Source organism: Coregonus lavaretus, assembly GCF_964263955.1.
Source record: "Coregonus lavaretus genome assembly, chromosome: 9".
Classification (NCBI taxonomy): Eukaryota; Metazoa; Chordata; class Actinopteri; order Salmoniformes; family Salmonidae; genus Coregonus; species Coregonus lavaretus.
The window spans coordinates 36,544,867-36,571,690 of record NC_139996.1 but is presented as its reverse complement, the minus strand read 5'-3'; the positions used below and the strand labels follow the sequence as shown (position 1 = coordinate 36,571,690).

Sequence of the window (26,824 nt, the reverse complement as noted above, 5' to 3'; positions counted from 1 at the left end):
TGTGTGATTTGTCTGTGTATGGGGAGTGGAGAACGGTGTGTTATGTTTGTCACAGCGCTCTCTCTCTCTTCTCTCACTCTAGTTCCTCAGTTTCCTCTTCTCGAAGGAGAACTCAATTTGGGATGAGAAATACTCAGAGATGTGCAACTTGGACATGAACAACCCACTGTCCCACTATTGGATCAACTCCTCACACAACACGTCAGTACCGCCAAATAACACAGAAATACAATACAACACAACACTATGAAATAGACTACTTAACTTTTTTTTATCAATGTTTCACACCAAGTGTTAGTACAGTTGTCAGCACTGTAAAGAATTTCAGCAATACTGTAAAACGATGTAATAATATAGGCTGTGACTGATATTATAATAAACACACAAATTAAGTTCATGATTTGCTTGCATTTTGTATTTCTTGTTATGATGTGTTTCCTTCAGGTACTTGACTGGAGACCAGCTGCAGAGCGAGTCATCCACTGAGGCCTTTGTACGCTGCCTGCGTCTGGGATTCCGCTGTGTTGAGTGTTAGTAGTAAACCTTAAACCTCATAAAATGTCCCTCACATATTTCAATTTGGCTCTACTATGCAGAGGAAGAGGACGAGGAGCCCAGGAAGGTAAACAAGGGAGAATATTAAACCATTCTAATCGTAGTAAACCAGTGATCATTGTCAATGTATTTAATTATTACATTACTATTTTTTTATTGTACTCCTCTCCCTCCCGTCTGCCTACTTTTCTTCCAAACCCCTCCCTCCCTCCCTCCCTCCCTCCCTCCCTCCCTCCCCTGCTGTAGTCCCCAGAGCTCCACACGTCGGAGGCCTGGTTCCATGGGAGGAGGAGTGAGGGGAGGCAGACAGCAGAGAGGCTGCTGCAGGAGTTCTGTGCTGAGTCGGGAGGCAGGGATGGCACCTTCCTGGTCAGAGAAAGCGACACCTTTGTGACTGACTTCACTCTCTTCTTCTGGTCCGCCAGCTTGGCTGCAGCTCTACTGACATGACTTCAGTATGTGTGTACTGTGTGTAATACTCTGCCGTGCTGATGTCTGTTTTCAGTGTGTTATACTGTAGGCGCAGTGGGAGGGTTCAGCACTGTCGTGTCCGCTCTGGCTCAGAGGGAGCACACACCTTCTACTTCCTGACTGATAACCTGCACTTCCCGAGTGTGTACTCACTGATCCAGCACTATCATGAAATGCCCCTCCACTGCCACGACTTTGACCTGCGCCTCACTGAGGCTGTGCCTCGGCCCAACCCATTCCTACTGGAAGGGTGAGTTACACAGGGTCATCTGACATAGAGTATGTGTGAATTTAAACATGCACACACTTACACATAGATTCTCTCTGTGTGTTGTGGTGGTCAGGTGGTTCTATAGTAACCTGAGCAGAGGGGAGGCAGAGGACTATCTGTCGAGAATCCCCCGGGACGGAGCCTTCCTCATCAGACAGAGAGAGGAGGGCGACTCCTACGCCATCACCTTCAGAGGTGATGGGAAGGTCAAACTGTCGTATTCAGAAGGATGGCTCTATGTGCGTGCTGGGAACCACCACTGAGTTCCAGAGCCTGATGGAGCTGGTCAACTACTTCCGTAAGAAGCCTCTGTATCGCAAGATCAAACTACGCTACCCTGTCACACCGGAACTGGTCAGCCGCTTCAGCACGGTGAGAGAGAGGGACGGGGAGAGATCGGGGGCAGCGAGAAACAAAGGGAAAGGAGGAAGATTGGGAGAGATCTACAGTACCAGTCAAAAGTTTGGACACACCTACTCACTTTTACTATTTTTTACATCGTAGAATAATAGTGAAGACATCAAAACTATGAAATAACACATATGGAATAATAAATAATAATAAAATGCCATTTAGCAGACGCTTTTATCCAAAGCGACTTACAGTCATTCGTGCATAAATTTTTTTTGTTGTATGAGTGGTCCCGGGGATCGAACCCACTACCTTGGCGTTACAAGCGCCACGCTCTACCAGCTGAGCTACAGAGGACCACATGTAGTAACCAAAAAAGTGTTAAACAAATCAAAATATATTTTATATTGGAGATTCTTCAAATAGCCACCCTTTGCCTTGATGACAGCTTTTCACACTCTTGGCATTCTCTCAACCAGCTTCACCTGGAATGCTTTCCCAACAGTCTTGATGGAGTTCCCACATATGCTGAGCACTTGTTGGCTGCTTTTCCTTCACTCTGCCGTCCGACTCATCCCAAACCATCTCAATTGGTTTGAGGTCAAGGGATTGTGGAGGCCAGGTCATCTGATGCAGCAATCCATCACTCTCCTTCTTGGTCAAATAGCCCTTACACAGCCTGGAGATGTGTTGGGTTAACAGATAGTCCTGTTGAAAAACAAATGATAGTCCCACTAAGCCCAAACCAGATGGGATGGCGTATCGCTGCAGAATGCTGAGGTAGCCATGCTGGTTAAGTGTGCCTTGAATTCTAAATAAATCACAGACAGTGTCACCAGCAAAGCACCCCCACACCATAACACCTCCTCCTGCATGCTTTACGGTGGGAACTACACATGCGGAGATCATCCGTTCACCCACACCTTGTCACAACAGAACTGATTGGCTCAAACGCATTAAGAAGGAAAGAAATTCCACAAATTAACTTTTAAGAAGGCACACCTGTTAATTGAAATGCATTCAAGGTGACTACCTCATGAAGCTGGTTGAGAGAATGCCAAGAGTGTGTAAAGCTGTCATCAAGGTAATGGGTGGCTATTTATAAAGTATATTTTGATTTGTTGAACACTTTCTTGGTTACTACACTACCGGTCAAAAGTTTTAGAACACTTACTCATTCAAGGATTTTTCTTTATTTTTTAAATCTATTTTCTACATTGTAGAGTAATAGTGAAGACATCAAAACTATGAAATAACACATACGGTTGGGCACCGATCCATCATGATAGGACAAATATAAATAAACTATATATTTGTATTTCATTTTTTTATGTACATCCAATGTCTGCGTAAAAATTGAGAATCTCGCTCTGTCACTACTCCTGCTCGCAGACACACATGGGTTCTGATATTTGCAAACACTTTCTTTGCTCACTCACTTTCAACTCTTCACACTTTCCCAACACGCTATCTTTCAACACACCCACACTCTAACATATACTCAGTCACATACCCCACATACTGTACCTCCTATGTCACTTTAACCCTACCTACATGTACATATTACCTCAATTACCTCGACTAACCTGTGCCCCCGCACATTGACTCTGTACAGGTACCCCCTGTATATAGCCTCGCTACTGTTATTTTACTGCTGCTCTTTAATTATTTTCTTATTTAATTTTTTAGTTATCTATTTTTTATTTAACACTTATTTTTCTTAAAACTGCATTGTTGGTTAAGGGCTTGTAAGTAAGCATTTCTCTGTAAGATCTACACCTGTTGTATTCGGCACGTGACAAATACAATTTTATTTTATTTTATTTGATGTCCTCTGTTTCTTTGTTTCTATTTCCACCTTATTTATTCCTACCTAATTTCAGGCTTTTGAGCACTTTTGTGTTCCAGTTCCTTGTATTTGGGGATTTATTATTTAATGAATTGTCCCTTCCTCTAATGCTGTTTAAAAAAATCTATTTATACATACTATAATAAAAATCCAATAAATCCGAATGATTTTATAACATTCCTGAACTTCAGTAGTATAGCATATTGGTAGGTTATTTCTTTATCAATTGTATTATATTATTTTCAAAACAATGTGTACAGTTATTTGACAGTCATACGCAGTTAAATGCATAACAGTTTGATAAGCTACTGAACTGAAGGAGAGGGCACATCAATTCAGTCACAACAGATAAGAGGTATTTTTGGAATAAAACAATGATTAAAAAACATTAGTGAACAGGGGATTTGTAACGTTTGAATCGGTTTACTGACCGATGCATGCTTAATTTGGATCGGCTTGGGCTCCCATGGACTGATGCATTTGTATCTTAAACATTTGAACCGGGGACCGATGCATATCGGTGAATCATTACATCCCTAGTGCTAAAGAATAACAATAATAAGAAGAAGTATGTTGAAGATTTATAGTGGGGACACTTGCTTCACAAGCCCCATTAATAACTAACTGTAAATCAGAAGTATGTTGAAGATTTAAAGTGGGGACTCTTGCTTCACAAGCCACATTAATGATGGAATTTCTCATGGAAGAATGGTGTCGCATCTCTCCAATAGAGTTCCAGACACTTGTAGAATCGATGCCAAGGTGCATTGAAGCTGTTCTGACCCGTGGTGGCCCAATGCACTATTAAGACACTTTATGTTGGTGTTTCCTTTATTTTGGCAGTTACCTGTATCTTGTGTGCATCCATTTCTGTCTGTGTGTTAACATTACCAGTATACATTTAGAAATCTACAGTGTACACATTTGTCTCACAGGTCATGGAGGACAATCCTTTGGGGAATATGTGTAAAGGAGTTGTTGACATTTCCAAGTGTAACGTTCGTGAGTGCAGTATTTCTATTACATCCATTTTACATGCTGTCCAAACACACTACAGATTGCGCGAACGAAATGTAAAGGTAATTTCCGATTGCGCCGACATATGCAGCGTTTACCGTCTCTGTGACTGCCTTTAATTGTAAATCGTGCTATAAAGCAGGTCTTCAGCGCTACGGATTGAATAGAGCCCATAATCTATATATCAAACATGCTGTCTTCACATGATAAACACACTACATAGCAAAGCCCCCAGTCCTTCCACCCAGCACATGCTCATCACACTGACTGCCCATACCACATATCAACAGGACACACAACTGCACAAGTCCAAAGGGATCGTCAAAAGGGACCTCCACACCATACACAGGCTAAATATACAATTTACTGTACATCACGTAGACACAGTCCAATCCTGTACCCAAACACAACACTCTATTCTATATACAGTACATTGCACATAGTAAATATTGAACTCTCTCTTCCCTATGTTTCCTCCATCCCTTTCTCTTCTCAGTGAGATCGGGAAAGAATGGGGAGTCCCATGTCATGACACTTCAGATGAGTGATTACGACAGTAAGATACAGTTTGACTTTGCGGCAAAGTCACTGGAAGACTTGTTTGAGTGGTACCAGGTGGCCTGGGACATCACCCAGAGAGAGATCACCAAGCAGCACAACAAGCAGTTAGAGGCCAGTATCATAATATAATTCCATATAACCTATCTATAAGTAAGAGGCTATGAAATAATTATATCTTCCATTCCAAAGCTGCACAGCCCAGCGTCTTCAGTGATGTCATGCTGACAGGAAGCTGCTGTGTGTTTTCTGTCCTCCAGATCAAGCAGCAGGAGGAGGTGGAGAAGAGTGAAGAGGTCGCTATGGAGATGTCTGACCTGGTGGTGTACTGCCAGCCTCGCAGCAAGGAGAAGGACCACTTTGGTAGCCCTACCACCCTCACCACCCACCCACCTGAGGCATTCATCCTATCACATCAGTGGCGGTTGGTGCCATTCACGATTAGGGAGGACAATTTATTTTTATGAGTATGGCCTTACTTCTATTTCAGCATATTGGATGACTGCCATTCATATTCCATTCACCCAGCTCAATGGAACATAGTAGTGTAACGACCCGGTATTGTGTTCTGTGTTCGTGGGTGTGTTATCGTTTTCATGGGTGCTAGCAGGGGTTAAATATGCCAGGACAGATGGAAAGGGTGGGGGGGTATGATGGGTAATCCCGCGGGGTTTTGGAATGCTTAAATAGGGGTTACGGTCTCATCTCTCTCTCTTCTGTTTTGGGACCCTTGACTTGACATGTTATATTTGTGTATGTTCGAGGTTTAGCGGCGTGGGCTGTGGCCTGAACAATAGCCCATTCAGGAATAAACCTGTGTTCTGCCTGTACACCTGGTGCCCGTCTCTCTTTTACTTTATGACCCAGCTGGGTCATTACAGTAGTTTCTATTGGAAAGATTCAGGTAGGTCCATCCACATTTCGTTCTGTTTGCTTCCATTTAAGAAACGTTTTGCAACAGAATCGGCGGAATGAATACACCCCAGCATCATCACTTTGCTTGTTGTATAATTCCTTCTTGCATCCTCCTCCTCTCACCTTTTCCCTTTGCTTGTGGACTTCAGCACAACACAACAGCTGTCTGTGACTAGGCGCAAAAACCTCTCCAAGCCAAACCTTCATACCATAACCGCTAACAGCTACACAGCCTACATTGTTGCCACCATATTAACGTTCTAGTCAACAAACTAGAACTAACTCGTTACTAAACCCACAATCCAATCCATGTGTACAATCACGCAGTACAGTGTACAGCAAACAGTTTAGAAGTTACACCGGCTGGCCCCGGTGGCAATAAATAAATAAAACTGAAAGTTTACCTTGACTTGGAAGAGTTGCAGTGTTGGATAGCCTTAGCCAGCTTGCTAACATAAATAGCATTCCTCTCTGTTTGAGTCAGGTTGTTGAGAAGGCTAAATTAGCTGTATTAGCTAAGTAAGTGAAACTAATATAGCAAAATATAGCTAGCTCTCTCTCTCTCTCTGCTGCTTCTTCTTAGTTTTTAAATAAATGTATTTGTTAAAAACTGTTCAACTATTGTCTTTCTTTCTATTTGAGTCTACTACTCACAGCACGTTATGCACTGCAGTGCTAGCTAGCTGTAGCTTATGCTTTCAGTACTAAATTCATTCTCTGACCTTTTGATTGGATGGACAATATGTTAGTTCATATTAAAAGTGCTTTGATAGGTTGGAGGACATCCTCCGGAAGTTGTCATAATTACTGTGTAAGTCTATGGAAGGGGGTGATAACCATGAGCCTCCTAGGTTTTGTATTGAAGTCAATGTACCCAGACGAGGACGGAAAATAGCTGTCCTCTGGCTACACCATGGTGCTACCCTAGAGGGTGCTGTTGAGGCTACTGTAGACCTTCTTTGCAAAATAGTGTGTTTTAATCAGTTATTTGGTGACGTGAATATATTTAGTGTAGTTTTTTCTAAAAAGGATAATTTTTTTGAATGTTTAACTTTTTATTTATCTGAAATTCACTGAGTAGGATGGTCCTCCCCTTCCTCTTTTGAGGAGCCACCACTGTATGACATGCACTGCAATACACATGAAAGATTTCACATTTGTGTTTTCAAATGAATATATAATCTACTCTCAACTCACTCTTATTATTATTACCAGAATAAGTCACCCTCCACAACAATCAAATGTGGTGGACCCCAGAAAGAGTAGCAGCTGCAAATAAATAAACAAATATCCGTATTGGTCTGACCAAACTTAGTCTGCCCATTCCCAACGATGTCCCCACAGTGAACTATTGCTACAAAGAGATCCGCTCCTTTGTGGAGAACAAGACCCCGGCCAAGAACAGAACTCCAGACTTCCTGAGGTTTAACCGCAAGGCCTTGAGCCGCATCTACCCCAAGGGCCAACGTGTGGACTCATCCAAAACGACCCTTACCTTCTGTGGGCCTGCGGCTGCCACATGGTGGCGCTCAACTTCCAGACTGCAGGTGGGTTTGACGAGCATGTGTTAAAGATGGAGGGGGAATGAGATACTAGTATTCTGTGTAAGATAGACCTAAACTAGAGTGAGTGCCCCCTGAATTGGGTTCACAGAGATGAAAAAAGTGCTTGCTTGGTGTACCAGTGATAGTCATGTTTGTTTGTTTTTGTCCAGATAAATACACTCAACAATGCCCTCTTCAGTCTGAACAGGCTACGTGCTACAGCCAGAAATCATGCACTCTGACTGCTATGATCCACAGCTGGAGAAGAGGAAAGTCAAGTTCACCCTTATTGTCAGAGTAAGTCTCTGCTCATTGTCCTTATTAATTTTCATATGGTAAACAAACTGGTTACTGTTGAGCACTGAATCTGTTGTGCTGCCCCCTGTAGGTGATAGTTGCCAGACACCTGCCGAAGCCAGGCCGTAGCATCGCCAGTCCTTTTGTAGAGACGGAGCTGTATGGACACACGGAGGACAACAAGTTTAAGACCGTTGTCTATCGTAAGGAGCGGGAGCAGGGGTTGCAGTGGATGGAATTATTTTCCAGCTAATTAAAGAAACCCAGCTTCTGTGTGTTGTTTGAAAGAGGATTGTGTATTTATGTATTTTGTTAACTGGGCTTGTATTTGTTCAGGTGACAATGGGCTGAACCCGGTATGGAAAGCCCCTCCAGAGCCGGTGACTTTCCTAGTGCATGAGCCAGAGCTCACCTTCCTGCGCTTCGTGGTGAAGGAGGAGGACATGTTCTCAGATCCAAACTTGCTGGCTCAGGCTACCTTCCCTGTGAAGGGCATCCGCTCAGGTAGGACACACACACTAATATGCGGTACATGAACCCTTACGCCCCTCATTTACACACTGTTCTCTGTCTCTTAGGGTACCGTTCTGTTCCTCTGAAAAATGGCTTCAATGAGAGCATAGAACTAGCTTCTTTACTAGTCTACATCGACGTGCAGCAGGTGGAGGTGGAGGTGAGACACACAAACTGCATGTTGACTGGGAACAGCCTTTGATGTGTGTTACTGGTGGTGTTTGTGTGTCTGGATGGTGAGCCTGTGCCTGTGTCATTCAGAAAGCAGAGGAGGAGCTGTACTTGTCATCTAGCCAACTGCGGCGGGGGCAGGCGGAGCTAAGCAACAAGCTTTTCCTGTACGACACCCACGCCAGCCTGCAGCGCTCCACCCCCCCACAGCTCCGAGATGACCTCATGAGAGTTCAGCGCCAATGAAAAACAGTTAGAGAAGATCCAAGATACCTGCAAACAGAAGTAGGCCCGAGTTATTCTCCTTTCACGTTACAATAAAATAAATGTCATAATGGGCATACATTAATTTTCTCTTGTCTGTTCCTCTGCTCTGTCCTAGGATAAAGGAAAATAAAATCAACAGTAAATTATATTCCTGAAGTCAGCTCATCCTGAGCCTGCAGGGTTGCCTCCAAAGCTTCAATCTTACAAAGCCAATAGAGAAAATGTGTGACATAGCTCTGTATGAGAGGTGATTGTATCTGACGTTTTTCTTTCTTTCACATTTGCATATGTTTTTTTGTTTATGAATAGGTAAAATCAGATGAACAGATGCACTATGCAGCATTGAAATAAGTACAATTTGAGGTTTTTGAAGAATATAGCTGAAAAGTACCTGCAGGGGCATGAATTAGTGTTACCGGTAATTGTTTGTTTCTTATGTTTTCCTCTCAACAAATGTATTCCTTTACTACTGATATATCAGACAAAGGGCTAATTGCAGGTTGAATTGTTGCATAGAGCACCTTTATTTTCCAACATTTGAATTATACTGCTTTGATAATCCTTCTGCCTCATTTTGATAACTTTAGTCAAAACATGACCTCTGCTGACTCTTTGCTTCGTTTGATTAGGTTTAACTATTGGATGTTTGACAACCCAGTGAAATTTACAGTGAGCCTATAAATAACTATGCCGCACTCCCATTTGAAACATATTCAGACAGTTTATTTTGATTGAAATTATTTCACATCAGTTCTTATTTTCCTATAGAAGGTCTTGTATTTTTATTACAACAGCCACAGAGCAGCAGCAGTAACCTAGCCGTAGAAGCAGATAACACAGACAAGAGAAAATGAGGGCAGCGTTTGAGCTGCAAAAAATGACAGGAATTATGTCCATGACTGCGCCAGCAGGGGGGTCCACAGCAGCAGGCACCCCGCTGTCAACCACATTAAGACTCAAGCCGCAGTCACAATTCAAATAAAATCTTTACAAATTCAGAAAAATTAGAACAGGTTGTAATATCACCTCTGGATAGAGAGGAATGAGGAGAGAGAATAGAGGGAATTCAGGAGGCGAGGAGACATAAACCCAAGCAAAGCACAGTGAGCTCCACAGGATAGCAATATAACAAATGAAGTTTTTTTTATAACAATCAATCACATTTCCTCTACAGTAATAAAACCCTCCACATTCCCACCTCTAGGTCTCCCTCTTTAGCCAGCTTTAGATGTACATTTGAAATGTTAAAAACTAGAGGAGCATCAGGGCTACAAAAAAACTCCTCAGGCCATGTTTCCCCCCCCCCCCCCCCCCACTATTACCACATCAGTAGAAATGGTCCAGGAGCAAATTCTGTCAACGGTTACAAAAAAGATACAATAATTCCACATATTGAATCTCACCAGTGTACAAACGGTACAGTAACCAGTAAACTCACTGGCATACATACTATGTTCATTTCATTACACACAGTATTTTGTGCACAAGCTAATATGTTCCAGCAATACAAAAGGTCTGTAACCACACAAAGGTGAATCAATCGCTGGTCTATGACATGTACTGCTCCTCATTGAGCTTCGATCAGAACATCGTGGTAACCCATGGACAAAGGGGGTAGGGCGACTTTAGAGCTAGTGATCTGACCCTTTTCATATTCAAAATTGTAAAAAAAATAATAATAATAATCTGCTGATGCAACATGTACATGCAAAACAACACGCGACAAACACTTGATTAAAGTGATCAAAATCAAACAAATATTTAAAATATATCAGCCATAATAATTACCATGAAAACATAATGGAAGTTAGATTACAGTGCACTTTGTGTGAAAATAAAAAGTTATGACCACATGCACACATCCTGAAGATGAAGGCAACAACAGCCTCCCTAACAGGGAGACTAAGAGAAACAGAGCAGAGGGGAACATCGAGAGGGACAGAAAATTATATACACTTGTATATACATTATACAGGATGTGACAGCATGATGTCTTAAGCCTGGTGGCCATACACAATGACATTTAGTGCACGTAACCGTTATGGCACTCAAAATAAACATAGCATTGAAATCTTATTGGACGGTGTCCAACTGTGTTCTGTAAGTTCTGCCAAAACTGAACAGAAAGAATTCTGGAGCATTGTGGAGAAGAAAACTAAAGTGGAGGGAACCAGAGTAGGGCATCCAGAATAACGCTCTGATTGTGTACGAGACGCCCTGAAAGGGCAAAGAGAAGGGACAGATTGATCAAAGCCACCTAAAGCAGAAGAGCAGAGACAGACGACAACTCTTCTGCAGTTTGTGTGGGCCAATTTGCCACATACCGGAATGCTGTAATATCACATTCCTTGGTAATAATACGGGAAATCTATTCAAAACAGGTGGTATGCCCATGCAAACAAAGTGTTCTCATGATTTCAAATGAAGATTGAGGAATGCAACATTTTAAGCCAGCTACATGTACTACTTAATGGGTGTGCATATTCCAAACAGTTCCCTCTCTCCATGCTTGATGGGGAGTAGAGAGAAATGTGGTTCTGTGAACCAATGATTAGCACGTTGGAGTCCACGTTATAATATGCCACTGTATCAGACAGTACTGATGTTTGATACAATAGATTTAGATAGAAGTACAGTATTGCAAAAAAAATCTAACAAAAATCTAATTAAACTGAAATGAACTCGTTTGGCAATTTTCCACTCTGGTACTGACCGACGACCACCCTCCACAATTCAGAAAATGTCTTATTCTAGAGACTTTGGGCAGGTAACATGCTGCTTTTTAACAGGGTCATCTATACACCATGCTGTTGCCTCTACAGAGCCTGTTCACACCTGACATTTATGACAAAATAACCCTATCTAAGGATGACCATGGCCTGTATATCTACACCCAATATCAAAATGTGTCCCATATTTATCTTTATAAAAACGTGTCCCATCATGCCAAAAAGGCAACATTGAGAGGTTGATCCAAGGTGCACATAGGGCTTCTGTTGAAGCCTCAGCATGGATTATGTATAAGAATGTTAGGCAACATCTTGGTTGATTGTGTGACGAAAGTCAACTGCTGTATGCCTGTTGCCTGGAAAGTGTCTTAACATTTGAGAAAATAAGGGGAGGCAGAAAGAGGGATATGAAGGAGAGAAATCATAAATACAAGGCAGTCCCAGACCACCTACTACACAACCATCCTAGTAAATATGGGAGTTATGTACATTGAAAACACAAATTAAAAGGAAACATTTCTTCCTTTTAATGGTGTTGCAACCACAGAGCAGAGCTCCTGAAATGTCTGCTTTTAAAATGTCAACAGGGAATATATATATATATATATATATATATATATATATATAAATAAAAGCAGAGATGTCTGGGAAAATATGTTCATTCAAGTTGATAAAAATTGATTGAGAGTGTCATTCGAGGAATTAGGCACAGTCTTGCAACTTTTGTTTTGTTTGAGGTAGCACCTCATTCCCAATGAAGGAAAGGCCAGAATCTGAACCTGAAAGGACCCAAACAAAAAAAACAAGACCAAAATGACAATTGAACACATCTTTAGAGCTACATTTGGATTGAACTAGAGGCAATATCAAAAGTGTACTGGAATGTGACCTGGTTATCCAGCCTTCATCAGAGAAGGATAGACGAGCTCCCAGTAAATGGAGGGAAGAGTGCATTTAAACACAAAGGTCCTCAGAGAGAGTGGGAGAGGGGGAGGGGAGAAAGGGGGAAGATCCACAGTTTGTTTACTTGGTGTTCTGTGTACATTTGACACAACACAGAATAAATCTATGAGGAGTCTATTGAGGGCAAATAGGATGTGGACAGGAACTGAGTGAGCAATCACGCATGAGAGAGAAAGGGTCCCTTACGTCACAAGAAAGTGGGTCCTTGCTTTTTGATGATGTCGCTAAAAAGGAGGTCCTTGTATTTTGATGTCACAAGAAAGAATAGGTCCTTGTATTTTGATGATGTCACTAGAAAGATAGTAATTCTCGCTTGACATGATGTTACTAGAGAGGTCCTGGCGTTTTGATGGCGTCTCCAGATAAAAGGGTCCTCATCTACAGATGGGAGAGGATCCTCTTGTTGTTGATGTAAGGGAGACTATGTGCTCTGTTGATATCAGGTAATCCTCATGTTTGGATGATGTGGGAGTTGGTATTCTAATGATGTCATACAGGATGTGTTCACCAGGCCTCTGTGTAGCGGACATCCACTTCCTTAAGATTGGGGAGTTTGGCCTGACAGGGAGAGAGAGGAGAAAAGATAAGAGACTACAAACTATACTTCTGTGTTCTTGTCAACAGAGAGGGTATGACGGTTCATCTTACCTTTAAATCCTCGTATGTGTCTGCTGTGAGCTTTGTGCTGTTCATGTTCAAACTGCACAGGTTCTTCATGGCTGGAAGAGACATGCATAAACATGTCACCTTACATACATTAACATACACTACCGGTCAAAGGTTTTAGAACACCTACTCATTCAATGGTTTTTCTTTATTTGTAATATTTTCTACATTGTAGTATAATAGTGAAGACATCACAACTATGAAATAACACACATGGAATCATGTAGTAACCAAAAAAGGTGTTAATCAAATCAAAATATATTTTATATTTGAGATTCTTCAAATAGCCACCCATTGCCTTGATGACCGCTTTGCACACTTGTCATTCTCTCAACCAGCTTCAATTAATAGGTGTGCCTTCTTAAAAGTTCATTTGTGGAATTTCTTTCCTTCTTAATGTGTTTGAGCCAATCAGTTGTGTTGTGACAAGGTGTGTGTGGTGGGCGGGGGGCATACAGAAGATAGCCCTATTTGGTAAAATACCAAGTCCTTATTATGACAACAACAGCTCAAATAAGCAAAGAGAAACGACAATATATCATTACTTTAAGACATGAAGGTCAGTAAATACGGAACATTTCAAGAACTTTGAAAGTTTCTTCAAGTGCAGTCGCAAAAACCATCAAGCGCTATGATGAAACTGGCTCTCATGAGGACCGCCACAGGAATGGAAGACCCACAGTTACCTCTGCTGCAGAGAATAAGTTCATTAGAGAGTTACCAGCCTCAGAAAATGCAGCCCAAATAAATGCTTCACAGAGTTCACGTAACAGACACATCTCAACATCAACTGTTCAGAGACGACTGTGTGAATCAGGCCTTCATGGTCGAATTGCTGCAAAAAAAACACTACTAAAGGACACCAATAATAAGAAGAGACTTGATTGGTCCAAGAAACACGAGCAATGGACATTAGATCGGTGTAAATGTGTCCTTTGGTCTGGAGTCCAAATTTGAGATATTTGGTTCCAACCACCGTGTCTTTGTGAGACGCGGTGTGGGTGAACGGATGATCTCCGCATGTGTATTTCCCACCGTAAAGCATGGAGGAGGTGGTGTTATGGTGTGGGGGTGCTTTGCTGGTGACACTGTCTGTGATTTATTTAGAATTCAAGGCACACTTAACCAGCATGGCTACCACAGCATTCTGCAGCGATACGCCATCCCATCTGGTTTGGGCTTAGCGGGACTATCATTTGTTTTTCAACATGACAATGATCCAACACACATCCAGGCTGTGTAAGTGCTATTTTACAAAGAAGGAGAGTGATGGAGTGCTGCATCAGATGACCTGGCCTCCACAATCCCCCGACCTCAACCCAATTGAGATGGTTTGGGATGAGTCGGACCACAGAGTGAAGGAAAAGCAGCCAACAGGTGCTCAGCATATGTGGGAACTCTTCAAGACTGTTGGAAAAGCACTCCAGGTGAAGCTGGTTGAGAGAATGCCAAGAGTGTGCAAAGCTGTCATCAAGGCAAAGGGTGTATATTTGAAGAAACTCAAATATAAAATATATTTTGATTTGTTTAACACTTTTTTGGTTACTACATGATTCCATATGTGTTATTTCATAGTTTTGATGTCTTCACTATTATTCTACAAATGTAAAAATAAAGAAAAACCCTTGAATGAGTAGGTGTTCTAAAAATGTTGACCGGTAGTGTATATAGATCTAGGAGATTGTGTGGAAAGCCTTTTCTATATTGAATGCATGAGGTTGTGTGGCAGGTCTGAAGTATACAGTATGTGAGTAGCATACAGTGAAATGATTTAGATTAGTTCTTACAACTGAGGGAAAGCAGGCCAGCATCGGTCACGGGCGTCTCACACAGATTCAACACCTGCAGACACGCCAAGTGTTCAGACAGTAACCGTAGTCCTGCATCTCCAAACTGAAGGAAAGACAATAACAGGAAAGAGGATTTGTCATTCAAAGTACTGCAAAGTATTACTCATCCAATTCAAATAAAAACAAAATGTGAAGTGTGTGTGTGTTCTGACCTGGGTGGACCACAGGTTGAGCTGTTTGAGAGAGGGCAGCTTGATGAGCTGTTCAGCACAGGCACTGGTGACGTTGGTGAAGGCAAGACTCAGGTTCTCCAGGTTCCCAAAGGAGCCAGAGCTCAGCAGTCTGGCAAGGTCCGCATCCTATTCAGAGATACACATCGACATGGTCAGATACAGAGGCAGGGAGAGACATCATGTTGCTCGAATTGAATTGAGACATGGAGCCAGGTCATCTTTCTTACAAAATGTTGTTTGAAAATGTTATACATTTTGTATTTAAATAAAGTATTATTGTGAAAGAAAAACAAAGAACCTTTGAGGAAATGGCAGTAGCGTAATAAAAGCCAATCTCACCGTAGACTTGGAGGGCAGAGTGAGTCGGGTGGGGCCTCCTTTTCTTTGCTGAGGGAGAAAGGGAAACAAAAATCTTGACTGATTACAGCAGTTCCTTATTTCAGACAACAGGTGGTGTCTATGAGCAATGTGCCAACAAAGAAATAGGAAGTCTCTTAGATAAGATAAAGGGTTCATATTTGCATGAAGTAACAAAACGGAAACACTATAATGAATAGATATCTCTAGCGGAGTCGACAGTGTAGAGTAGTAACAGTTTCAACTAAGCACATACTCCAGTTGTCCGCTGATAGTCCGGCCCTGTGTATTTTGAGAAGACATTACAATAGAATTGTGAACGCAGTGTGAGATTGAGCGTGTGGTGTTCGAGCCTTTGTTTGTGTACAGTGCAGTAGTAACTTACCAGCTCTTTGAGCTCCCTCTGCCTGTCACACAGCTGCTCGTACATGTGCAGGCCCACCTGAGTGCTCTCCAGGGTGGAGATGATCTGCAGCTGGGTGTCCTTGTTCTCAATTATGTTGTACTCCATCATCAGGCACAGGATCTGAAACACACACATACATATAGGTCACCTCTGCTTCCTGTGCACTCACAGCTGACACACACACACACACACACACACACACACACACACACACACACACACCTCAACCATGGTCTGGTTCCCACGCAGAGCCAGGAGCATGCAGGGCCCCAGCTTGTTTTCAGCCAGGGACAGGAGGAACTTCTTAGTTTTGTAGCAGGAACCCATAAGAATGTGAACCTGGAGGAGAGAGTCAAAGGTCAAGTCCAGCCAATCAGAACAAAAGGTAAGTATGAGGGCCAGGATTATTAGGGTAACACCACCAATCACTCACCATGCTGGCAAAGAGCTCCCCATCATCATCACAAGCCACACCCCCTGGACTGTAGAGCTGGAACCAACCGTCCTTTCCTGAGCGCACACTGAGCAGACAGGAGTGGACCTGCAACAAGCACACAACCATGAGTACTACACACACGAACCAATCGAACACTGAACTAGGGTGAAACAGTGATGTATGGTCAGAGCCGCACACACACACTCACCTCCTGTCTGGGGTCCTCTGCAAACCTCTGAATAACATATTTCAGCTCTCTGTTCAAAACAGACAGATAGACAAGTCAGGCACAATCCTCAAGCTTTCCTTATAGGATGGTAACTGAAATGTAACATTTGTTAACTAAATGTCATGGCTGTAGATACTTACTTTGTGAATTTGGCATGTGCAAGGGCCCTAAAGTGGAGTGAGGTAAGAATACAAATTTAAACAAGATTTAATACAATAATAAAACACGTTTAAACAGTCCTACCATGTTTTATCTCAAACATGCAGTAAGATGTTCAACAGATTGCAGCTGGATTGCACAGGAAACACTTCCCGTTTTTTTGGTTGGTTTGAACATATCTGAGCAACAACATACAAATACATGTGAATCTATCAGCGGTTGGGCGTGTGTGTTTTCTGTCTGACTCAATCACTCTGGGAGTTGTGTCGGAGTGTTGTTGCACTTTCTAATGACACCTGAACGCTCGGATTAGGCTCTGGGGCGCAGGTGAGCAGCAGGTGAGTCTCCCGGCTGTGACAACAACAGCCCTCTGTAGGTGACTGGGTAATGATGTCCCGGACTGAGGAGCCAATTACAGCAGCCACCCAGGGTTGGCACCTCATTCCCAGCAGGGCGCCTTAGCAGCACACCCACGTCAACACCACTCCCAGGCCACTACACCTCAGCGACAGGCCCTCACCCAAAGTCCCAGCCCAGACCCCAAAGCCTGGAGGAGGGGTGGAGGGCTGGGGAGAGGACAGGAAAAGGTGAGGGAGCACAAGAGGTGGAAGTGGATAGGTGTAGAGCCAGGGCAGTATACTTACTCTTTGGGGAATGGGATGGGCTGCAGCAGGCTAGCCAGGGCTGGTCTCCAGTCATCGTAGTCAGACCTGAATGGTTGCAGAGAGAAAGTGAATGATAGAAAGAGAGTAAGAACAGAAAGGTGGACACAGAATGAGAGCAGGGGGCTTGGCACACAGGGAATCACAAGACGTAACCTGAGCGTCACCCTATGACGCCAAACAAATCCATCAATTCAATGGGACGAGGAGAGGATCAGATTCCTGTCTGTTAAGTGTCATAGTTACACACACACGGTCATTCCCCGTTCCCACATACATAATATAACCTCATGCCACTTCCCTCTTGCAAAACATCGTCACACCCATGTCATCCATTCATTCAGAGACACACTAACCAACACTCCTTCCTTTTGAAGGATTCTCCAGTAGGACATCAGAGGCAGCAGCTGTGTTGAGCTGCTCAGCCCAGCCCACACAGATAGCGCCAAACATGAACCCTTGTTCACATTTAAACACATACAGACACACAGACACACACACAGTAAGGCAGACCGTAAAGGAGAGGATTTACAGTAGCAGTAGTGGTAACTCACAGCATTTTGAGGATAAGTGCGAAGCAGCCAAGCACGCAGTCGGCCTGGGCAGGCAGCTGGATTGACAGGGCGTTGAGGGCAGGGCTGACCAGCAGACAGTCGATCAGGTTGGGCTCACTGTCACCTCCCGCTTGGCCCTTCCGCCTGGCGTTGGCAGTGTTGTTGTTGCGTTCCAACTCCACCAGGATCTCACTGGAGTTGACGATAGAAGGCGGAGGAGAAAGGGGCAGTGTGGGGGGAGGGGAGAGGGGAGCTGAGGGGGGAGGGGAGAGGGACAGCAGGGCTGTGGTTGGGGGTGTCAGGGGCTCTGGGCGGAGCAGGCGGAGAGGCAGAGGGGGTTTACGCTCATTCTGTTGCTGGCAGCCGTTCCTGATCTCCTTCAGACTGGGGGAGTTGTCCCGGCTGGACAGAGCGAGAGAGAGAGGGAGATGTTGTTGGGGAGATGGAGAGAGACCAATATTGTGTAAGAGAAGAATGGAGAGAGTCATTGTATCACACATTAAATAAATAATCTCAAGACTATAACACTCAGAAGTCCATAGTAAGAATACATGTCATTCTGTTGGGGTTCTAGCCAGGCCTCTGTTACAACGGCATTAGCCCCTGTATACTTAGAGGGAGCGTGAGGAGGGTCATGTATCCGAGCAATGATTCACTGGGGTGACAATGCCACGGAAATCCAGTACATTTTCTCCCAAGTGGGCTGAGGACCCAGTGGCTAAGGGATGATGATGTAATGATAACCAATTAGATAACTCATTACTCAAGTCAACACCTCAGTTAAAATGTTAAAGGGAAGGTGAGTATCCTAAGCTAACCAGGGACGTTCATTGGGCCAGAGAGTCTAGTCTGTGTGGTTGGTCTACAGTACAGTAGATCACTCACCTGTTGATGAAGTCCTCGTAGCAGGAGTAGATGGCAGCCAAGCACACCGCCACCAGGTTGGGCAGGACGCGGGGGTGAGGGCACTGCCCGGTGGGGCCATGCATGCTGAAAACACAGCCACGCACACAATTAGCACCCAATAGACTCCATGGAACAGGAAGAAAGCACAGAGTAAATCATGGGGTACTATTAGAAATAACTAGGGCCTGAGCTTTTCCTGGTCGGTGGAGAAAATCCCAGTCCTAAAACAAATGTTGTCACTGACTCGCCTGTGAATGAATTTCTTGACGACCTCCATCCCAGCGTTGAGCTCATTTAGAGCCAAGATGTACTCCTGAGTGAAGAGACGCAGTCTGGGGCACTTCCCAAAGTCCTGACACACACAGACAGAGAGAGGAGGCAGAGAAATAAACATGAGGACAAGAGGCAGCACAGTGCTTTGACACTCCAATATATAACCACAGAAGAAAATAAACAAACTGAGCGTGAACCTTGACAGGGAATAAGACGGAACGCTCAGCTCACCATGTTGTGTTTGAGGATTCTCTGGACCACAGGGGTGAACACTTCAATCACAACCATCGACCGTGGACGCTCCCGACAGTGCTGCATAAACACAACCACAGCATTTACAACATCATCTTAACAATAATCTGAATCTTGGCCTGGATCAACTGTAAAATGGGCTGTTAATGACACCCATGTTTGTGAAGTGTTTACATCTTCTGCTCGAACAGTGAGGGACGTCACTGTGCTTGCTTAACAGTATAGCTTCCTTTCACAAGTCCTTACCGGACCTTGATCTCTCCTTTGTCCTCGCAAACGCACATGACCACCCTCTTGACAATGCCTTAACCAGCTACGCCACCAAAAAGCTAGCTATTCGATGGCGCATGCATTTCAAGCTGAGGAGTGAGGTTACCAATCCAACTCCGTTACACTAGCACTAACAAAGGGCTTCGATTTTGACAACATGTTGAAGTGGGGCCCATCTTTACCTTGCAGAAGAACTCACACAGGTCTGGTGGAGGGTGGTTATTTTCCAGGAGAGGAGCGATGGCCTAGGGACACACAGAGATACCAGAGACAGGACTGATCAATAGAACTTCACAATTTCCCCAGCCAGGTGATCTTGTCTTTACAATGGCCCTGTGCATGAGGTCTGATAAACAGGCTCAGAGACGGTTTCTACTAAATCAAATCAAAGTTTATTGGTTGCGTACACAGATTTGCAGACGTTATAGCAGGTGCAGCGAAATACTTGTGTTTCTAGTTCCAACAGGGCAGTAAAATACCTAGCAATAAAAAATATAAAATAAAATACACACATTATCCAGAATGTAAAAAATAAATAAATGATATAGTATGAGCCATGACTAGAATACAGTATGAAGTGGGTGAAACTGTACTACAAGCCATCAGACTGCTGAACACGATAACTGAACTGACCACCTGCTCTGATTCCCCGCATCATAACACACACCCACACAGACATGCACACATCCAGGCTACACACACTACAACTGCTGCTACCAGACTCTTATGATTGCTAAATACTGAACAATGTAAATATTGGACTATAAATTGTGCCTTCCTGTATTATACTGATGCTAAAATGTTTATTCTATTCTACTGAGCCATTTACTTTATGTTCATATTCTTATCTTTATTATTTCTTATTGTTGTTGCATTGTCGAGAAGATCCTGCAAGTAAGCATTTCGTTGGACGGTTAATACCATGTGTATCCCGTACAGCTAATAAAACTTTAAACTTGCCAGCAGCCAGCCATGCGTGAATAAACTGTGCTAGCCTAATCTCGGTTAAACCAGAACTAAAATCTCGCGTTATTTGGTCGGATGCTCGACCACTTACGTTTACGTAGTATGTCCACGAGAGATTAAGCCTGTAATTCCCAAAAGTTACTGCAGAAATCACCCTAAAAATACACCGGTGTACCTATAATTCTCTCATTATCTAAGCTCGTAATTCGCCCCAAGACAGGTAAATGAAGTGAGCCATTAAAGCTGTACCTTGAACGCTGCAACATTCCATCACTCTAGTTGCCAGGACCCATGGGGGTATGGACACAAACACATCCAGATGAATCCACCATCACACTATAACAGCAACTTTAAACTCACCACAATGATGTTCTCATGGTCCTGAGTGCTAAGGTTAGTGTTCTGAGGAGGAAGAGGGGACAACAGAAATGAGACCGGTATGATCAGAGAGAGAGTGAGCAGACAAATTAATGTAATAGAGACACTCCCAAACTGACTAACAACTTTTATTCTGTCAAACAGCAGGCATCTGTTGTAGTCCCCTGTAGCTCAGTTGGTAGAGCATGGCGCTTGCAACGCCAGGGTTGTATGAAAAATGTATTCACTCACTAACTGTAACTCGCTCAGGATAAGAGCGTCTGCTAATTGACTAAAATGTAACATCTATGGGTTTTGAGCTGAGCTCCCAGTAGCAGATGTGTGTAATTTGGTGTGTGTGAGGCCTGCAGATGGGCCTACCTCAGCCAGCAGGGTGGAGATGATTTGCAGCGGGGCCTGGTGGATGGACTCATCCTGCAGGGGAGAAGTCAGGGCCATGTCCACCAGCAATCTGATCTCCTTCAGAACCACCTCCCAGCGACTCGGATTGTTCAGAACCTTACGGTACTTATAGATCTTTTTCTGGTTGGAAATAAGAGGCACACGCATACAGATACAGTTGTATGTGCTTATCAAACCAATGCAAAAATACATGAAGGAAATGCATGCAGCGCTGTGTAGCCTACAGATAAAATCTCTGCGCAAAGTGCTGTGAGCCTTGTTGCACCCCCGTGAACGCAAACCAATTAATACTTCAACATAGTAATCCTACCTTCCACTGTAGAGAATTAAACCACTGGTCCCGCAGATAGCTGTTGGCCGCCTGTTAGGGCACACAGACAGTCAGGTAAAAGATCCAGTGGATATAGAAAGTCTACACACCCCTGTTAAAATGACAGGTTTTTGTGATGTAAAAGAATGAGTCAAAGATAAATCATGTCAGAACTTTTTCCACTGTTAATGTGACCTATAATGTGAACAATTCAATTGAAAATCAAACTGAAATCTTCGAGGGGGAAAAATGAAAAATAAAAACCTGTGTCTGTGTTCAGAATTAACCAATCACATTCAAACTCATGTTAAATAGAAGTCATTACACACCTGCCATCATTTAAAGGGACTGATTAATCACAAATAAAGTTCAGCTGTTCTAGTAGGATTTTCCTGTCATTTTCTTAGTTGCATCTCAGAGCAAAAGCCATGGTCCGCAGAGAGCTTCCAAGGCATCAGAGGGATCTCATTGTTGAAAGATATCAGTCAGGAGAAGGGTACAAAGTAATTTCCAAAGGATTACATATACCATGGAACACAGTGAAGACAGTCATCATCAAGTGGAGAAAATATGGCACAACAGAGACATTACCAAGAACTGGACGTCCCTCCAAAATGTATGAAAAGACGAGAAGAAAACTGGTCAGGTAGGCTTCCAAGAGGCCTACAGCAACATTAAAGGAACTGCAGGAATTTCTGGCAAGTACTGGCTGTGTGCTACATGTGACAACAATCTCCCGTATTCTTCATATAAATGGGCTATGGGGTAGGGTGGCAAGACGGAAGCCTTTTCTTACAAAGAAAAACATCCAAACCCGGCTGAAGTTTGCAAAAACATTTCCCCCAAAAGCACATGGGAAAATGTGTTATGGTCTGATGAAACCAAGGTTGAACTTTTTGGCCATAATTCCAAAAAGGTATGTTTGGCGCAAAAACACTACACATCACCCAAAGAACACCATACCCACAGTGAAGCATGGTGGTGGCAGCATCATGCTTTGGGGCTGTTTTTCTTCAGCTGGAACCGGGGCCTTAGTCAGGGTGGAGGGAATTATGAACAGTTCCAAATACCAGGCAATTTTGGCACAAAACCTTCAGGTGTCCGTTAGAAAGCGAAAGCGGAAGATGAAGAGGAAGTTCACCTTTCTGCACAACAACGACCCAAAGCACACATCCAAATCCACAAAAGCATGGCTTCACCAGAAGAAGATTAACGTTTTGGAATGGCCCAGCCAGAGCCCAGACCTGAATCCAATTGAACATCTCTGGGATGATCTGAAGAGGGCTGTGCACAGGAGATGTCCTCGCAATCTGACATATTTGGAGCGCTTTTGCAAAGAAGAGTGGGCAAATATTGCCACGTCAAGATGTGCCATGCTAATAGACTCCTACCCAAAAAGACTGAGGGCTGTAATAAAATCAAAAGGTGCTTCAACAAAGTATTAGTTTAAGGGTGTGCACACTTATGCAACCAGGTCATTTATTTTTCCCCCTCAAAGATTTCAGTGTTTTTCAATTGAATTGTTCACGTTATAGGTCACATTAAAAGGTGGAAATAGTTCTGACATGATATATCTTTGCCTCATTCTTTTACATCACAAAAACCTGGCATTTTAACAGGTGTGTGTAGACTTTATATATCCACTGTACATGATCGGCACGCACACACACACACACACACACACACACACACACACACGTGACATGAAGAGGGAGGGAGGGGGACAGGACATACCTGCAGGAGGACGGTGCCACCAGGGAAGCTGAGCTGCACACAGTATTTGGGGGCGTTATCCCAGGAGAGCAGCTGCAGGTCCTCTATGGTGCTGTAGGACAGGGCAGCCTCCATGTACCCAGTGGGCTAGAGACCAGTAGAGAGGAGAGCAATAATGTCAACTACTCATTCAAATAGGCTACACACTTGTAAAGAGGTATACAAGACCAACATACAGGCAAGCACAGTGTTTACAAACAAATCGCTCATTGGTAAGTCACAATGATCACTGTACTGACAACTTGTACAAGGCAGTATTCAACACCCAACAGAGATGTCCTTATAGGAGTATGTGAAAATCAAAAAGAGGCCTACTTCTGCATTTGGGTCATGCATGGAGCCATCCTATGGTTGCTCTAATATCACATTTGAACTGGCTGCTAGTTTTTCCATCACTGAATCTTAAAGTATTCACACGAAGCATCTCATGTGACCCCAATAGGTAGCCAAGCAGTTGACTTTATTGTGACATCAGCCTTGAATCCATGGATATTTGGGAATTGATACTGGTAAAGTGAGTGAGTGAGAGAGAACCGAATAAATCTTTCAGCTGCACGACTGACTGTTGCGTTTCTGGTCACATGGCCTGAAATGTCAACAGGCTGTTCCGTGTCGCCATCCCTCTGTTCTGTTATTAATGACACCCTCCCTCCAGTCAAATCAACAAGCTGTTCCTTTTATTCTGATGCCCTCCCTCTGCACTAGCACACCGGAGCCATTTCTTTGTGATGTTTTTCCCTTGTAAATTCAAATTAACAGAGTTCCTTAGTTTATGTCGCCCTAATTCAAGCTAACAGGTTGTTCCTTTATTTGCACCTCTCTCTCTCGCTCTCCCGTGTAATAGAACAAATAAGCAGTTCCTCCGTGTCTCCCTCCCCCTGTAAAAGAACAAACATTCAATATATTTACATCTCGCTCTCTAGCTGATAGAGCAAGCTAGCTGTTCTTCATCATATCTCCCTCCCTCTGAGATGGAGATGCTAGACATGTAGTAGCCATATTGTGAAATCAGGAGGGGTTTTCATTACACACTATTTCTATATCAAATATTGATCTTGAGAACAAAAGTCATTATTTTACAATACCCTTTTTAATTGAATGTAAAGTGCACGTATTTGGACACAGGTGCATACAAATGCATCACATACGCATGCACGCACACAAATAACAAAACAAGACAAAATACAAAAAAAAAACTAAATTCACAATAGATAAAGATTAACCTTGCATCTCTGAGAAACTCAAACGAAAAAGTAAATATAGAACAGCTTGCTGTGATAACCCGTGGCAATCTATCTTCCTCTAACATTCACTCGTCATGTTTTCCTCCATCTATTTTGCGTCTCTTTCTTATTCTGCTTTTCTTAAGGAGAAGTGGAGTACAGCTCTCCTCCCCAAAACAGTTATGTTGCCATGGAAACTAGTAGGTGAAATCGAGACCTGTTTTTTTTTTTTTTTCCAGGGAGAACCAGGTGGACAAAGATGTGCAGAAAGAATCTCTGTATTCAGCTGCACTGGCAAACTGATCATACAAAGGATCAAAAAAATTAATGTTGATCCTGCTCAATTAATAATACATTCTAATATTCTCACAGCAGGTCTCAGTGGTCAGTGTTCATGATCAAATCTGTAGCTGTAGTAATAAACACAATGCCTATTTCAACACTAGGCTTGGGCGGTATCCAGATTGTCATACCGACCTTGTACCATACCGGGATATTCGGTAACACCGGCACTAAACACAAGGGGCGCTGTTTTCAAACCCCACAGCCTCTGTAATCCAACTGTTAGCAATGCTAACAAGTACATGTGCAATCCCATAGAGAATGCTAAATAAATGCTAACGAGCGCATTGCACACATTTTATACAATCTCTGACCTAAACCATTTGCAGGACAGACATCCCAGCTCATAAAGTTATACAAGTAACTCAAAAATGCTACTCACAAAACAAATATTAGACAGCAAGGCTCTTGATCCAGGAGGGGATTCTCTGCTGTTACCAAGTGAAGCTTGATTTTGGAAGAAGCTAACCACTTAGCTAGATAGCTAACTAGCTAGCTTCTAAATTAGCAAACCAAATGCACAACTGCAGATCATTTAGAACATTTTAGAGAGTTAACTTAATAGTTATAAGATATCTAGCTGGCAAACAGTTCTGAATTCCATACTGTAACTAGATCACCTGGCACATGCTTCACAACAGTGAGTGACTCATAAGGCTCCGGTCTCTCCTCATTGTGTGCTTGTAAACAAACACCAAGTGACTGGGGACTACCGGTAAGCTTCATAATGAACAATTGTGACAGGTGAAATGAAGAACGAGATCTTCTCAAGTTGACTGCATATATTTACTTAAAAAGTAGCAACAAATATACAAATGTGTAAAAAAATTTTCAAAAGATGGCCTCCAGTGTCGCGCCGCGGACTAAGGCACTGCATCGCAGTGCTTGAGGCGTCACTACAGACCTGGGTTCGATCCCAGGCTGTGTCACATCCGGCCGTGACCAGGAGTCCCATAGGGGCGGCGCACAATTGACCCAGCATCGTCCGGGTTAGGGGAGGTTTTGGCCGGGCCGGGCACCTGCAGGCTGACTTCGTTTGTCAGTTGAACTGTGTTTCCTCAGACACATTGGTGCAGCTGGCTTCCGGGTTAAGCGGGCGGGTGTTAAGGAGTGCGGTTTGGCGGGTCATGTTTCGGAGGACGCATGACTCAACCTTCACCTATCCCAAGCCCATTGGGGAGTTGCAGCAATGAGACAACATTGTAATTGGATCGCAATTGGACATCACGAAATTGGGGAGAAAAAAGGGGCAAAAAATATATATATATATCATCTAAGATATACACTGCTCAAAAAAATAAAGGGAACACTTAAACAACACAATGTAACTCCAAGTCAATCACACTTCTGTGAAATCAAACTGTCCACTTAGGAAGCAACACTGATTGACAATACATTTCACATGCTGTTGTGCAAATGGAATAGACAACAGGTGGAAATTATAGGCAATTAGCAAGACACCCCCAATAAAGAAGTGGTTCTGCAGGTTGTGACCACAGACCACTTCTCAGTTCCTATGCTTCCTGGCTGATGTTTTGGTCACTTTTGAATGTTGGCAGTGCTTTCACTCTAGTGGTAGTATGAGACGGAGTCTACAACCCACACAAGTGGCTCAGGTAGTGCAGCTCATCCAGGATGGCACATCAATGCGAGCTGTGGCAAGAAGGTTTGCTGTGTCTGTCAGCGTAGTGTCCAGAGCATGGAGGCGCTACCAGGAGACAGGCCAGTACATCAGGAGACGTGGAGGAGGCCGTAGGAGGGCAACA

General features: G+C 43.3%; 1 protein-coding gene and 1 pseudogene across 2 annotated transcripts in view; one reads left to right on the top strand and one right to left on the bottom strand.

Annotated features, from left to right (window-relative positions):
- The window catches only part of LOC311135341 (1-phosphatidylinositol 4,5-bisphosphate phosphodiesterase gamma-2-like), a 50,015-nt pseudogene extending 41,081 nt beyond the window's left edge, over positions 1-8,934 (top strand). The window contains exons 17-30 of the transcript in view: positions 83-201; positions 445-523; positions 802-971; positions 1,076-1,276; positions 1,371-1,745; positions 5,011-5,186; positions 5,333-5,435; positions 7,332-7,551; positions 7,702-7,828; positions 7,920-8,031; positions 8,165-8,332; positions 8,407-8,495; positions 8,603-8,797; positions 8,895-8,934. The product of the transcript in view is annotated as a 1-phosphatidylinositol 4,5-bisphosphate phosphodiesterase gamma-2-like (transcript). The remainder of the gene's footprint in view (positions 1-82; positions 202-444; positions 524-801; positions 972-1,075; positions 1,277-1,370; positions 1,746-5,010; positions 5,187-5,332; positions 5,436-7,331; positions 7,552-7,701; positions 7,829-7,919; positions 8,032-8,164; positions 8,333-8,406; positions 8,496-8,602; positions 8,798-8,894) is intronic.
- A 3,193-nt stretch (positions 8,935-12,127) lies between these two features.
- The window catches only part of LOC311135500 (C-Maf-inducing protein-like), a 52,243-nt gene continuing 37,546 nt past the window's right edge, over positions 12,128-26,824 (bottom strand). Inside the window, exons 2-21 of the mRNA XM_084169497.1 lie at positions 23,455-23,580; positions 21,721-21,771; positions 21,369-21,530; positions 20,991-21,032; positions 19,847-19,909; positions 19,374-19,454; positions 19,118-19,221; positions 18,849-18,953; positions 17,964-18,365; positions 17,392-17,457; positions 16,729-16,755; positions 16,568-16,616; positions 16,357-16,464; positions 16,146-16,262; positions 15,903-16,043; positions 15,500-15,547; positions 15,140-15,286; positions 14,925-15,030; positions 13,120-13,190; positions 12,128-13,029 (exon numbers count right to left, since the gene is read on the bottom strand). Coding sequence (XP_084025623.1) covers positions 12,976-13,029; positions 13,120-13,190; positions 14,925-15,030; positions 15,140-15,286; positions 15,500-15,547; positions 15,903-16,043; positions 16,146-16,262; positions 16,357-16,464; positions 16,568-16,616; positions 16,729-16,755; positions 17,392-17,457; positions 17,964-18,365; positions 18,849-18,953; positions 19,118-19,221; positions 19,374-19,454; positions 19,847-19,909; positions 20,991-21,032; positions 21,369-21,530; positions 21,721-21,771; positions 23,455-23,580 — 2,070 coding nt within the window. The 3' untranslated portion in view covers positions 12,128-12,975. The remainder of the gene's footprint in view (positions 13,030-13,119; positions 13,191-14,924; positions 15,031-15,139; positions 15,287-15,499; positions 15,548-15,902; positions 16,044-16,145; positions 16,263-16,356; positions 16,465-16,567; positions 16,617-16,728; positions 16,756-17,391; positions 17,458-17,963; positions 18,366-18,848; positions 18,954-19,117; positions 19,222-19,373; positions 19,455-19,846; positions 19,910-20,990; positions 21,033-21,368; positions 21,531-21,720; positions 21,772-23,454; positions 23,581-26,824) is intronic.